This window comes from Xenopus laevis, chromosome 5S (genome assembly GCF_017654675.1).
Source record: "Xenopus laevis strain J_2021 chromosome 5S, Xenopus_laevis_v10.1, whole genome shotgun sequence".
In the NCBI taxonomy this organism is placed as follows: Eukaryota; Metazoa; Chordata; class Amphibia; order Anura; family Pipidae; genus Xenopus; species Xenopus laevis.
In genome coordinates, this window is record NC_054380.1 from 82,503,661 (window position 1) to 82,519,645 (window position 15,985).

General features: G+C 36.7%; 1 protein-coding gene across 2 annotated transcripts in view; it reads right to left on the reverse strand.

Moving 5' to 3' along the window:
* Positions 1-1,120: 1,120 nt before the first annotated feature.
* The window catches only part of fam83b.S (family with sequence similarity 83 member B S homeolog), a 42,567-nt gene continuing 27,702 nt past the window's right edge, over positions 1,121-15,985 (reverse strand). For both annotated transcript variants that reach the window (XM_041564724.1, XM_018265552.2), the window contains exons 3-5: positions 6,057-6,221; positions 5,124-5,248; positions 1,121-3,712 (exon numbers count right to left, since the gene is read on the reverse strand). In XM_041564724.1, coding sequence (XP_041420658.1) covers positions 1,288-3,712; positions 5,124-5,248; positions 6,057-6,221 — 2,715 coding nt within the window. In that variant the 3' untranslated portion in view covers positions 1,121-1,287. The remainder of the gene's footprint in view (positions 3,713-5,123; positions 5,249-6,056; positions 6,222-15,985) is intronic.

A 15,985-nucleotide genomic window follows, 5' to 3' on the forward strand; every position in this document is an offset into this window, starting at 1 on the left:
AAAGTTAAAACATTGCCATCCCAAGATATTAGATCATGAGTAACCATCTATTATAACTGCCAGAATATGGCCTATAATAAGAGCATTGCTGTAATGAATTTAGACACATACTACTTGCCAGAGTGGTTTGTTTTTGTTAGTACAGTACCATGTTTAATGTTGCAAGAAGTATTATTTAAAACAATTATCTTTCATTTTGAAATGATAAAGTAATTATTTCCATGATTATACATTACATGTATATACATTCTCTTAAAGAAATTCTACGGTTTTATATAGTTATATCCAAAGATGTTGAGGCAAGCTCAATGTGACTGCTTGCTAGCTAGGCACTGTAAGTAGTGACTTGTCAACTTATACATTTACAAGCTAGGTGCCTTGTTAAAAGGCCCAGTTATATGTCCAGTAGTATTCAAAATCGATTACCAGGCGACGTATGTACATTAGTCATTTGTTGTTATAATGTGGATGGCTTTTCTCAGCTTTATCACAAATGAAAAGCTGTGGGTTGCAACATTATTGCAAAGCTTATGTCATACTGGGTATTTTCCAGAGTGAATTGCTGCAGACGTTTGTCTTGGAGAGATAATTGTGTGCATTCTTTGAAGTTGTACTCATTAACTTTCCCAGGTAAATGAATTATTTTTTTTCTCATAAGATGGTTAATATGATGTGCTTTTTGGCCTTAAAGGAGAACGAAAGGTAATTTACACCGGAGGGTGCCAAAAGTTAAGCAGCCCAAGTGATTATATTTACTTACCTGACACTCCGGGCCGGTGCTCCTATCAGAAGAAAACTGCACTGGCTCAGGAGTTTTCCAACAAACACCACCCCTGGGCTGGTGCAGTTTTCTGCTGATAGGAGCACTTGGGGAAGCTTTTGGCACCCCCAAGTATAAATTGTCTTTCCTTCTCCTTTAAATACAAATTGAACATTTTTGTTAAACACCTGCACCAAAAGCAAGAATCCCCCCAATTTCTACAGTTTTCTGCACATTGAAGGTATACAGCAATTTTTATTGTACACACCTTTATGTTGAATATTTTATCTTTCCTACTATACCATGTGGAATCTAAGACCCACAATGCCTGCATTTGTTTTCTAAAAACTGCATGCAATATTTAATAAATAAACAGCTTTATTTTCTCTTTGAAGCAATTAGCGAAGTCGGAGAAGTGCATATATGCAGTTTTATTATGAAGTTGTAAAATATACAAAAAGTTCTTGAGCATTCGCATATCTCATATGCCAATATTGTTAGTAAGTAAAGTCCACTTATTTCCACAGTTATTGTTTTTTGTGAATAAAACTTCCAAATTTTTGCATAAACCTGCCAAACTTATTCTCATTAGGTTGTATAGAATTATACCCTGGAGAATTGTAACCAAGTGTGTTATTGGGTCTGTTATAAGTATTCATCACCCCTTTGCTTTGGTAATCTGAAATGTGAACATTACTGTTGTGTACAGGCATAGAGTTTTCTAATTTACAAAAAGGTTCGAAACGACTATACACCCTTCTCTCATTTACTCTAGCATGATTAACCTCCTCTTGAGGGGTGGGTTGTGAAAACATATTCCTTTGCTGTAAATCTGTTTGTTGCATCCCCCTGTGCTGTGAGTGCCTTAGATGCATTTCTCTCTGCACCATAGAAGGAATTTCGTTGTGTTGTGGCATTTCCCTTGGTAATACCTCTGTCTGTGGATTCCAAGAAGGATCTCTTTGTACAGAGGATTGCATTAAACTTCTATATGTGCCATATGCCCTGGTGTCTTGATACTGAATCTGCTCTGTATTAAATCGTGGTGTAGACGCATCTCCTGTTTTTTCAGTAATAATCATTTCGGGGGTTTCTGTTACTTGGTTGGCTTCTTCACAAATGGTCCTTGGAGATTTAGGGGGGACTGTGCAAATGCTTTCTTTACTTTTATTTAAGCTAAATTGGGAAGCAGAGAGTTTTAATTTGTCTTTTTTAGGTGAGATATTTTTTGTGTCAGGCTTTTTTAGATTTCCCTGTTCGTTGCCTTCAGAAATTAAGGTATCAGAACTACTGCACATTCTATGAAAAGCCGGCGTTTTACTTTTGGAGATATTTTCTTTTTTCTCAGGTGCCAGATTCAGAAGAGATTTCAGTTTTTGTGATCCCTTTTTAAGGAAATTGGGGGAGCCTTTGCTTTCTTTCTTTGTTGGTGAATGGCCATTGTGGTCTTCCTGACTGGCTACATCTAACGATTCTGATGATATTGCTTGAGTAACAAGAGAAGACTGTGATTTACTGTTTGTATTTTCATCAATATGGTGTGAAGTATTTTCTAGATTTGGAGTGCTAGTAAAGTTCAAAGTATTCTCCTGCAGAGTGGATTCAGGTTTTCTCCTAACCAACGAATTATAAATGTAGTTTGGTGGCACTATGGTGTTATTTTGAGCTCCATTTACTTTTCTGCGTTCAAAGAGAGGCAAACTTCTCCTCTTGAAAAGGTTATCATTCTGTTTATTAGTAGGTTCAGTCTGATTGTTTGTACACAGACCTCTGTACAAGTAACTCGTTGGTCCTATATTAGAAGTGTAAGTTGAACCAAGTCTTGAACTTTCGGGAACATGCAGACTATGCCTTTTTAAAGCATCATGATGAGTAGTGTGTTGGTTTTCATAATTTATACATTTATTTTGATCCATATTATCGGAGAACCTGCTAATATGCGTTGACGGTGATGATGGTATTGGTGTAAGGCTACCCTGGGAGTCAACTATAGTGGAATTTGAATGGGAGGAGCCAGTGGTACAACTGTTTGCTTCCATTTGTTCAGACAATGTAGTATTATATAAGAGTGAAGAGCGAAGCCGGGAATTGCTGTAAAGAGAGTTATCAGTAATGCTTTCAGTTCCTTCAGATGCTTCATTTCTCTCACTAAATGTGTCATTTGAATCAGGAGGGACATTTGAATGATCATTTAAGTATGATTCTATTCTCCAGTTTCTTAGAAATGATTTTGTGGTGCGTTCCAATGTTGGCATTCTTTGTTGTACAGATCGTATGTGATTATCAGCACCGTGGAAAGACCTTCGGACATTTCTCTCAGATAGGTTTGGAACTATTCTCTGTGTTAGTCGGGTTGCAAAACTTTGTGTAGATCCATTGTAGTTACTTAAATAGCCACCCCTTGATGAAGACCCAATGCTAGCAACATCTACTTGTCTATTCCAGGTAGCAGGGGCATTATTCATTCTATTGTTATTTGCTCTATTTAGCATCATATAAGGTGACATCTCTGTTTTGTCCCCTGCAGCATAGCTATGTCTTTTCCAATTGTCATGTCTTTCAAACTGTTGAAAAGGCTGAATTTTACTTTGAACATTAAATCCCAACTGATGAGGTCGATATGCTGCATTTCTCATGCCAAATGTATCATCTTCATTGTTTAGAAATCTAGTCCGTGGTTTTAAATAGGTAGAATCCAACGCATGTTCTTTCCTGCCAAATAGACTCCGTTGGGATGAGGCTGAGAGCAATGAAGACATTGAAGATTGGTATGTGCCATTTTCGAATGGAATTTTTTTCAGTTTTCCAGACACCAGTTCCTCGGAACCAAATGCAGCAGGGATACAAGAACGGGCATAGATTGTTCTAAATTCTTCATCAAATGATTCTACTAGTTTTCCAGTGATAATCTGGACCATACTTAAGTGTATCTTCTCATACGACCACATAAAACTGAAGAGAACGAAAAGACATTGAAAAAGAATTAAAAACAATTTTCAATCTTTTGAAAAATATACACAAGTTATCAAAAAAAGATTATCTTTTTGAATTAAGATTTTGGCATAGGTGGCTGTACTTGGTCATAGACTAACCACACTGGGTAGTAGAAAGGGATTGTTTGACTACAGCTATAGAATCCAGGTAATTGTTTATGAAGATAACTTTTTAACCTCTTCTTAGACTCTGTTTGTTAAATATTTGCCTGCTATAGGGGAATGCTTCATGTTTTCTCTGTTTTTTTTATGTCATTGCAGTTATTTTCTTAGCCAGTTCTCTTTGATTTGGACCATTTCACCAAATTCTTCCACTGGGAGCTATGCAATGATTTTGTTTTATATTGTGGTTTATTACAATACTGCCTGCAAGTAACATCAACTTGAATTTTGCACCTGCCCTAAAGAGATATTGCACATTTATTTTTTACTTAGTCTAAAGGAAGTATAAAGGGCTTAAAAATTATTTAAATCTTGTGTAAATCTCCCTTCTGATGGTATGAACCAACTTGATGTCATATCCTAACTTATATCACCCATAGCCAAGAAGCCAACAGTAGGCATGATTAAAGCACTATTGTTTAATATAATTTTTTGGCATAAAAAGTCAGAAATAGCCAAAAATAAACAAATTACTTTGTTGTTACCCCTATTACTTGTGTTTTTACCTTTTCTGGAATCAAAAGCAATACAAAGTGATTATAAGAGGTTTAACAAGTAATAAATGCTCAAGGTGACCACAGTAATGTAATGGCCCTCAAATAAAACAAGTACGACCTTTACATGGTCTTGTGACACTCTCTTTTCTAGTAGAGTATTAATAGATTAGATAAAGGAAGTTCAAAAGTTCAAGGAAGATATACAAATACTTGTTTTGGGATCATATTCAGGACAACACAAACATTTGCAGCTTGAAGAATTTTATGACATATATCTTGAAAATGCAACTAAATGTAGCATTCATTATGTGACCTTACAACAAATTCAAAAATCGGATTCAACTAAATATGGATAAAACTAGCAGTCATGCAGGTATCACATAAATCAGGTGAATCATTTTCAAAGGGAAATAAACATGTAAAAATTGTTTAAAGGAGAAGTAAATTGTTAACCACCAATATGTTAGGCACCCCCAATGATTATAACTGTCATCCTAACACGCAGCACTCTTTTTCTTTGAAAGCTTAGGATAATGTCACACAAGGATGTTTCTCCATTTGCATTTCTTCTATCTGTGGATCCACTAGACTGATTTGGTCGTAAAAAAACCTGGTGGGCCCAGCCAACCCAGGGCCACTCCCCGTGGAAATGCGGGGAGCTGCAAGAGTTAAAGGGATATCATCAAAGTCTCTAGACTAAACCATATTTACCTGTAAGTTCCATACATAACCTTCTCACAATCCACCAGTAGAAACTTTTGGTCCATTTTGCCAGAGAATTTGGCACCAGACTTTGAAAAATAATCTTGACCTTTGACAGTTCTTACTCTTAAGTTCTATAAAGGAAATAAATAAAAATTACATTTTAAAACAAAAAAAAAAATCATTTTTTTTTTAAAAAAGAAACTCATTACATTATCATTTATATATTACAGGAATGGGACCTGTTTTTTAGGATTCTCGGGACCTGGGGTTTTCTAGATAAAGGATCTTTATGTAATTTGGATCTTTATGTCTTATGTCAACAATAAAATCATTTAGACATTAAACAAATCCAATAGCATTGTTTTGCCACAATAAGCATTAATGATATCTTTTTTTTTTTTTCAAGCGGTTCATTATGAAGTTTACATTTTTTCTTGTAGGTTTCCCTCACCAAAATTTTTAGCACAATAAAAGAAAATTAAATTCTTTGCAACTTTTCAGTGTACATTAATTAAAACTGTTTTCAGTTATTTGTAAATGTAATTGTAGTTGAAAGTAATGCCTGTTTATCCCTGATAATTTAATTCTGACTCATAAACAATGTTGGGAAGGTCAGTTCTCCGTTTCAGGTCTACACCGTTTAAGGAGTCAGAGCTTAAACTGGGAAATTAAGTAAATACCCACATAGCTTTATGTTCTTAAACATTTGGTATCCTTACATAGTTACATAGTTAATTGCCATTGAAAAAGACCAACGTTAATCAAGTTCAACCCCTCCAAATAAAAGCCAGCACACACGTATCACACACATAGACCTATCTATTCACTCACAATTTTGACTACATATATATAATGATAGCTATACTAAACTAACTGTAGATCCTAAGTGATGAATGTACATCACTATTCTTAAAACTAATACAAAAACACCATACTTACTCTGAGCCTTTGCATCTGAACTCCTTGTTTCTCTGTCATTTTGAGAAAATGTGGAAAGTTTATGTCGTCTAGAAGAAGATAAATTGGAACTCCTCTGCTTGATGCCTCCACAAGTTCCCTAAATATATCTACATCTGTAAACATATCCATAACAATGGCGATTACCTGTAATAACAAAGAATGATTATAAAGACATAAAATCTATCTTCTGTATCTTCTAAATCTAATTTTAGTTGGAATCTGCTCACAGTAGCATGTTTTCCAACTAAACACAGTGGTAAAACCTTTTGGCTGGTGGGTGCATACATTTATAATATAGCCCTGTTTGCAATTACTGCTTTCTTCTAAATACAGGCTTTTTAGAAACTGCTGTAAAAACACAGATCTGGGTCTGTAAGGATCCGTTTGGCACACCACATGTGAAGCCAAATACTGTAGATCACTCACCTGCATATAAATAAAGATTAAGAATAACATAGCTCGGTTAAGGCAGATCAAACAGACCACATACTTTTTCAAATACATGAATGAATCTGAATCCATCGGGATTAAAGACAAAATTTATGCAAGAATATAAAAAAACTTGGTAAAACAAGTTGTTTATTGAATAATGAAAGGTGATTTAAGGCCCAAATTATAATGACAGATAGTGGTAATGATGTTTAACGTTTAATACAGGGGTGTCCAAACTGCGACATGCGGCCCAGGATGCATATGAATGCGGCCCAGCTTGAAACTCTTGGTTCCAGAGGAAATAGCAGGAGGGGGGTCTCTGCCCATTGCCCAGTTAGTAATAATAATATAATAATATGTCTATTTATTATCCAGGTGTCCCATATTCCAGTGTATAGCTCTATCTGGTTATCAAACTGGCATTGTAGTTCTTTTCTGTGTATTTCCTTTACTTTTACAATTAAAAGTGTATTTTATGTGTGGCCCCAGACAAATTTTCTTTTTCCAATGTGGCCCGGCAAGCCAAAAGTTTGGACACCCCTGGTTTAATAAGAAAATACAATATCAGGCAATTCAAATTTAACAATTTCTTTACCATACTGGATCAGCATAAAAAAAGAATCATTAAAATCCTTTTTTCCTATATGCAATTTGCATTGGGCATAAAGAATTCAGACAAGTGATCAGATCTGGAGAAATGCCAAAAAAATGGTAACTTGCACCAAACAGAGAGAGCATATATACAAAATTATGATGTTCTGGTACCATACACCGGACAAACTGAACAAGCTTTTCTCAAATTCACCTTCAAATTGCTGGAGAAGTTGCGGACATAGAGGGACTCTGGAACACATATTTTGGGACTGCAATATAAGTCAACCGTTTTGGGATAGTGTTTCCTTATTATTAAATAAAGTAATGCCATTTCCAATCCCTAAAGACAGCACAACGTTTCTATTAGGAAAGCCGATCCCACATTTGAATTTAGATAAAAATTAGAGCCTCCTCAGCTGTACACACAGTTAATCTGTTTTATGATGATATGACATGACATATGCTTATCCTTAACAATGTTGATGATCAATGCATTCTGCATGTACGACTGTATCTTTTTTTTTCTGCTCTTTCTTTAATAAAATTATAAGTTACAAAAAAAAAAAGAATTCAGACAAGTGATATCATTCAGCACTGGCAATCCATGCGGTAGAATGGCATACCATTGCTCAAAGCAATTGAACACATTTTGCCAAGTTGACACTAGTTGATGAATGTTTCAGTTAATTAAAAACTTTTCTGACTGTCAGGAAAATGTAACTGAAATTAAAGAAAGCTTTGATAACTGGGGAAAATATAGAACTGCTGGGAATCCTTCAGGATTCCCCAATTCAATATTCAAGAAATCTGCCCTGCTTTATATCGCTTTCTAGTTTGTGCATGTTTTTTTTTCTAGAATATAAACAATAGTAGGAACAGAAGCCAAACATAAACCATGTATTACTTCCTTCAAACACCCTTGCGCAATTTTCTTTGGATCAATAATCAACATAATTGTACAAGTTACTGTTAACTTATTATCATTATTTTTAACTCACCCAAAACAAATAAATGTAACTTGCCACTTTTTTCTTTTGGCAGTTGAGTCGCAATCTGTTTACAAAGCCAGTTTTAATTATTGGCAAAGGAAAACATTATTCACCCAATTGTTCTCGTTGGGCATTTTTCCCCTGATGATGTTTATTGCATACTGTGAATAAATTGTAGTCTAGTAATCTACTAAATTGTCTAATAAAGGTACAGTATCCCTTAATCTATGTTACAATAGGATTAGAGGGCCCTGCAAATTAGGGTTTACAAACTAAAGGTTAGGGTACAATTGAGACATTAGGACTTTAGAAACAATTCTGTGATTTATGATACAGCAATGATTAATTAAGGTACATTGAATAAGCCTCTTTAAACAGGTGGGTCTTTATGGAGCGTTTGGAAAAAGGAGAAAGTCTGACAGCTCGAGGCAGAGAGTTCCAGAGAAAAGCAGAAGCCCGAGAGAAGTCTTGTAGACGAGAATGGGCAGAAGTGATGAGAGGAGAAGCGAGGTGAAGGTCAGAAGCAGAGTGAAGGTTGCATGAAGCAGAGTATTTGGAGATCAGAGATGAAATATAGGGAGGGGCTTCATTATTAAGGGCCTTGAATGTCAGTGTTAGTAATTTGAATTTGATTCTAGCGGGGATTGTATATATGTAGAGTTTGGAGAGCAGGCAGAACAAAAAGTCCCTTGAGTGCTCCGTGTTCTTTATGCTTATATATATTTAAAAAAAATATATATACATATATATATATATATATATATATATATATATATATATATATATATATATATATATATATATATTTATGTAAATATACAGTATCAGCACTCACTGTTGTTTGTGAATACATTTTCTTTTATTTCACATACATCTTGTTTACATCTTATCCGACTTTTCAGTCCCACATAGGGACCTTTTTCCCTATGTGGCACCGAAACATCGGATAAGATGTAAACTTGTGTGAAATAAAAGAAAATGTATTCACAAACAACAGGGAGTGCTGATCCTCCATTTACATATTCCTACACAATAGATCTTGCACCTCTAGCTTTATCAGTTCGAGTGCAGGCACTGTGGGATATTTCTAGATATGTATTTATATATAGAATTTATTTTTTGTGTGGTAATGTATTCAGGAAGAAAGCATAAAATTAAAACAATTTAAAAATATCCATCAGCCTTAGACTCAATCATTATTTTAAATAAAACCATTTTAAAAAAAAACGAAAGCTATTTTCAATTGCTTTGTATAACAATAGTGATGGGCGAATTTGGGGCATTTGCTTCACTGAAAAATTAGCGAATTTCCTGTGAAATTCACGAAACAGCTAAAAATATTTAAAACGGCGCTGGCGTCTCGTTTTTAATGCAGGCGTCAATTTTTTTTACGCTGGCGAATTTTCACAGTGGTTTCACTAATTTATTCGCCGGCGGCGAATTTCTGGAATTTGCCGCAAATTTGCGCCTGGCGAATAAAATCCATCCAATCACTATATAAAAATGCTCCAAAGAAAACAGCAATTACATTCTTCATTGTGTATATGGGTTGAAAATCTCTAACGTTACATGCCAAACTGCCCACTCATTGGAGCCCATTTATACTGCTGTCAAAGCTGCCAGACATGTTTAGAGGGATCTGAATAACAGCTTACTAGTGATGGGCGAATTTATTCGTCAGGCACGAATTTGCGAAATCACGAAACGGATGCCGGCATCATAAACGGACGCCGGCGTTAAAAATGAGACGCCGGCGCCGTTTCGTGAATTTTTCGCCATTTTGCAAATTTTGCGGGAATTCGCGAATTTTTCGGCGAAACGGCGCAAATTCGCCCATCGCTACAGCTTACTTTACATTTGTATGATCTAACAGTATATCTAATCTTTTAAAGCATTCCATAGTAAACTACAAATTGTTATTCATATTGCAAAACAGCACTTAAATCAATGACAAAAGCAATAAAGTTGCATAAGTGTAATGTCAAATGAGGCATTATGATTGCTACAGCCTTCTGGAGAAAAACCACAGCAATCAAATCACAAACATTGGAGAATTACATTGATTAAAAAGGTGGCTGCATTGGGGAAGATGAGGAAAAACAGGAAAGGGGGAAGAGAAGGAGAGAGAGGAAAAAAGGATTATGGCACAATATGAGAATGTATAGAAAGCTGTGTATCTTACGTACATATATTCCGTATAGGGAGCCTGAGGTACTGTAGGTCACCTCAGGGCTGTAATCTGTAGGGCTAGCTATGTAAGTTAGTTTTAGGGTAGATTTGTGGAGGTCACAATAAACTATTCTTGGGTTCACTGGTGGTGTGGTATGAACCTCCAGTGTATTTATATCTACAAGTTCCCTGAACTGTGACTGTGGTGTGCTATTCAGCCAAGTATCTCAAGGAGGCAAGAGAACTACATTACATTATGCTACTGATGTACCTTTAGACACTTTTCTGAAACAAAACTAAGTCATTAAAATAAAATCTAGTATTACTATTAACGTAGAGGGGTAAATTTATCAAAGAGTGAAGTTCCGCCACTAGAGTGAAATTCCGCAGCTCTCAATGCATTTCTATGGGATTTTGAAAGGCGTATTTATCAATGAGTGAAAGTGAAAGTTCACCCTTTGATAAATACGCCTATAAAAATACTATAGAAATGAATGGAGAGTGGCGGAATTTCACTCTAGTGGCGGAACTTCACTATTAACTTCACTCTTTGATATATATACCCCATATTGTTTTGTAATCCATATTGTTCTTAAATTGTGCCATTGGTTTTCATTTTTTTTTTGTGGTTGCTGGGGTTTGTGAATTATTGCGACATTTTAGACACGACCCAATCTTTAAAATATTTTCTTTTCTAATATATGGCATATGAGTGGCTTTGCCTTGTATAGGTTCTGAGCTGGTTGGCAAGAGACTGTTTTGTATCCTTTAAAATTGCATCATAAAATTATCTTATTTGCTATCTAGGCCAGCTCAATACATGTATTTTGTTTATATCTTTATATGTATATACATAGGTACTGTATGTAGACGTCTGCCAAATAATAGGGAAGCCAAGGGAGTTTCCTTTATGCTTAATTCAGTTTGCCACACCTGTTTTCAAGCGAAAATCATAAAGTTAAGTTATAACAAGAACATAATTAAGAAAAGCTTTTCTAGGTAAAAATGCTACCTACAAATTAAAGTACACTGAGTCTTTGACCACCATTGCCCTTCCAGTGCAAACCAGATTGGTCCAAATGCTCTAGTCCATCTGCAGCTGTTTCCTGTACCTAAATAATCTTACCCTGACAGCACAAGCATCTACAAAAAGGCAGTATGTTTCTAATTCAAATGAATGAAATGCAGCTGCAGATGTAAATTGCTGCTATTTTCTTGTAGTATCCTGATAATAAATACTGTACATAGTGTGTAGACTAAATTAGGAACATGATACAAAGTACTGCTATTCAGATAACATGTTTTGCATCCTATAAGGCTAATGCCACACGAGCTGAAAATCAGCTGCTGAAAAATGTAGGCCTAAATTGACATTATTAGGGCTCTTACAGACAAGCGTTTTTAGCTGCGCTCCCCTGCATTTCAGTTTCACGCGTTTAGCCACAGAGGAGCACAGGAGTAGACGCACTGAATTATTTTCAATGTGGCTGTACTCACACAGACTCATGTAAGCGCCGAACGCAGGTTGGGACGCAACATGTTGCATTTATAGCCACATTGAAAAGAATTCACAATGACCACTGGAAGGTGAGAATGTGTTTTATTTTGTTCTATAGTATGAGTCTAATATAACCATTTTAAGATGTGTGTTATTCATGCTTTCAACACACTGATCATGAAGGACTAAAAGGAGATTATGAATGTAATGTTGTAATGTATTGGTAATTGTGAATGTAATTGTGAAGTAATGGGAAAATGTAATATTAGTTGTTAATTCAAAATTTTTTCACAATTACTTCACAATGAGAATAAATGTAAGCAAAGTGACCGATTTTGCCTTTGTGAACACTCTGCCTCTCAACATGACAGCAGGATAATGAATGTGAATTTTGGGATGGTGCGCAGTGTATGTAATAAAGCTTCTTGATGAAAAAGTTGTTATGTTTGCTCCAAACGTTTACACCGCCTTTAAGCAGATGTTAAAGGTTTCGCAATGTGCAATTAAGATTTGCAATGCAATTAAAACCTAAAGAAGAATATTACATTACGACATGCACATTTTTATTCATATTGGTGAGCAAATTTGTTCTCTTTGCGAATTTTATTACATTTCCCCCTAAGAGTGACGCTATTCGGTGAATTTCAAAGTGTGAAAAGGCATTTAAAGGAGAAGGAAAGGCACTCTTTACTTGGGGGTGCCAAAAGTTAGACACCCCTAATTGATTTCATATACTTACCTCACACCCTGGGCCGTCGCTTCTATCAGCAGAAAACTGCACTGGCCTGGAGCACTTGGTGGTGCCTAACTATTGCCACCCCCAATTAAATATGCCGTTCCTTCTATTTCAAGAATCAGATGGGGCTTTAGGTTTATGGTATATATGGCCTGTCAACTATAAAACAACATTGAAACAGACATTCTGAAAGGTTGAGTAGAAATTTCAACAAACCTCCAGTTTTAATAGTCTCAAACATTTCTGTGAAAAAAAACACACAGGGGTCTGCTTGTCTATATTGCAAAAAAAAGGCAATATTAAAATATTGAGTAGCAATATGGACAATACGCACAGGGATTGCTGAGGTGCAGTACAGTGTGCCAAGTCAGAATCAGGACTTTTCCATGTTTAGTTATGCCGCTAATTACACTGTTGTACTGCCTCAATGTTTTCATTTCTAAAAATGAGTATCATTTACATGCCACTGCATGCAAATCCCTAGTTGCTTTATAAAACATTAACATAAGCTACAGATAGTAGTTATGGTACACTGTTCAATTGAGCCTAGACTTGTCCCCATTAATGTTAAATTCAAAGGCTGGTAATCACAGAAGCAGCAATAGTTGATTGGAAAAACAGCAGCAGTCAAACACTTGTCCCATGGATGCATCTGCAAGTTGAGGTTATTGCCAAAGAAGCCAATATGGAGCAATTCCAGGCATTACATCTTTAGCCTAAAGAGATATTAATCACCCCGGGGAAAAACTGCTTGGAAATGCACTGGGCATTTTAGGGGAGTTTGTTTACCTTTCTCTCTACCATTAACATGGGCTTCTGAATGATATATGATTTCATATTACCCCCACCACCACCAGATAATTGCTTAATTGTTATGAACATGTACTGCTTATTACCTAAATACTCCCAAATTTTGCAGTTTACTCCAGGGGTTTGCCAGAAAGTAGGCAGGGTTATGGTCAACATTTCTTATAAATTCTTGGGTCCATGCAAATCATTATTAAGGAAAAGTTTAGTGCAATGAACAAAACTGTCTTCATCCAACTGCAGTTCATAAAGGGACTTGCATTAGCATTTGCTATACGTGTGCCTTGTGCTGATTTTCCAGCTGCAATTTGTTAAATAAGGTGCACAGTATAGTAAAGAATGACAATCAGTGGTGTAACTAGTTATTACTGGGCCCCACAGCAAATTAAATTTGGGCCCCCAACATAACCAGAGGTTGTCGTTTTTTTACCAATATTTGTTGAAATTGCTCGTTATTTAGGGACTCATGGGGCCCCTACACCTCCTGGGCAGCCGCAGGGACTGCTTTCTCTGTAGTTACACCTGCTGCTGTGTAGCCATTGGGCAGTCATTCAAGCACAATATACATAGTAAATAATAGATAATTTCTCAAGAATCCCATTATATACTGCAGAGCTTATCTGTTATCTGTTGTATATCCTGTGCCTTTTCTTATAACTTATAACTGTGAGCCACATTCGAAAGTAAAAAAGAGTTAGGGTGCAACATAAGCAACTACAACATTCCTGGGGGTAGCAAGTATGGGCTGTGATTAGCTATTTGGCAGCCTCTATGTGGACTGGCAGCCTAGAGGAGACTCTGTTTGGCAGTACACTTGGTTTTGTGCAACCAAAACTTGCCTCCATGCCAGAAATTCAAAACAACATGTTGTTTCTGAGCCACTGGCTGGGGATCATGGAATTTAAATAATGCCCTAAAAGTGAGTTATAACTTATAACTTACTGTAATCTTACTGTGCCTAAAATATTTTTTTTGTGCTTCTTTCTTCAGGCAGCAATTTCCAACTAGTGGCTTGTGAGTAACATGTTGCTCACCAACCACTTGTTGCTCCTAATGTCCTCAAAGCAGGTGCTTATTTTTGAATTCCTGGCTTGGAGGCAAGTATTTATTGCATAGAAACCAGATGTACTGCTAACAGAGCATACTGAAGGCTGCCAACCCACATAGGGGCTACCAAATCACAGCCCTTATTGGGTATCCCTGAGGAAAGTATGCTTGTATTGCTCCCCAACTCTTTTTATATTTGAGTGTAGCTCATAGGTAAAAAAGGTTGACGACCCCTGCTCTAATGTAACCCTAATTTTTTGCTGTAGTCAATGGCATGCAAATAGTTTGTGTATGGTTTATACCCCCGGAAACATGGCTACTTCACTCATCACATCAGAGTAAAATAAGAATTTTATTGATTAGTTTAACCCCATGCATTTCAACTGTATAAAGCTACAAAACAATATACTACCAGGTCTGTGTTGCTTTACTGCTCACACCAGAGCTTGGCTAAACCTGTACACCTAGCTCCAGTTACAATTTAAGACAATAAACAATGGCATATCGAATGAAGGATTTCCAGTTCTGTGGGCAAAAGGCTAAATGCTTAGTATCAGCCTAAGGGTTGTTTTTATTGGTTTGGAAATTGCAGTTGAAAATGCATTTTCAAGTAACAATCTCCTAATCTGTGAGTTTCAAGGTGACTTCCAATGAAAGCATTGGGGAGTTGATTCAAACATCCTGGACTAACCCCAGTTGCCATTGCTCAAAGGGTTAGTTAACAGATAGGGGGGCTCATTTATTAACGCAGCGCTAAAAAGAGCGCAGTGGCCTGACATTTGCCCAGTGCATGCGAGTATTTAATAATGTAGCGCACAATACCTTAACAGTGCGATTTGTGCGCTAATGTAGACACTGACAGGTGCGACGTGTGAAACTGCGTATCAGCTGTCGCAGTGCTTATAATAAATTGTGCGCACAGGAAGATACCGCAAAGGTAAGGATTAGTTGTGCTCATGTATGAATGCGCTGCTTTAATTAGTTGCGTCACATATTGCGCATATTGCGTTCACTTAGACGCATCTGCATTTGTTTCTGTGCTAATATTTGTTTGGTTGCAAAGGTGTTTAGCCTACCTGATACCCTTAAAGGAACCTTGGTCAATACAAACATGTTGGGTGGAAGGCGTGGTTAATATGCACTTTACAGGGGTTGTTCATCTTTGAGTTAACTTTGAGTTAACAAACATCCCCACCAACAGCAGCACCATTGCATTTGCCAGAACCCAGTTTAGCAGTGTGGCTCTGCACACATATATAAAATTCTCTTTTAAGCAACATGAAACGCAAAAATGTGAATATACTAGCGCAGCTGGGCAGGAATGCGCATTTTGAAGAGCGTTACTATTACGCCACGAAGAGGCAGTCGTAAAAATTGTGGTGCTGTTGCCCGGGTGCAGTTTTGCACATATACAGACGCAAATCTGCGACGGCCGCAGTGCAAGCGCATTGTAGCCACGCCCACAGCCACGCCCCTAACAACCACGGCATCGTTTGCGACATAAAATGCCCAATCTTTTGCGCAATGCGCATAAACAAAACCATCGCAAAAGCTCTGTGTTATGAGCAGTATCACGCAAATATATTAGCGATCACGCTCGTGATGGCGCAGACAATCTTTTGCATCCACTTATGCG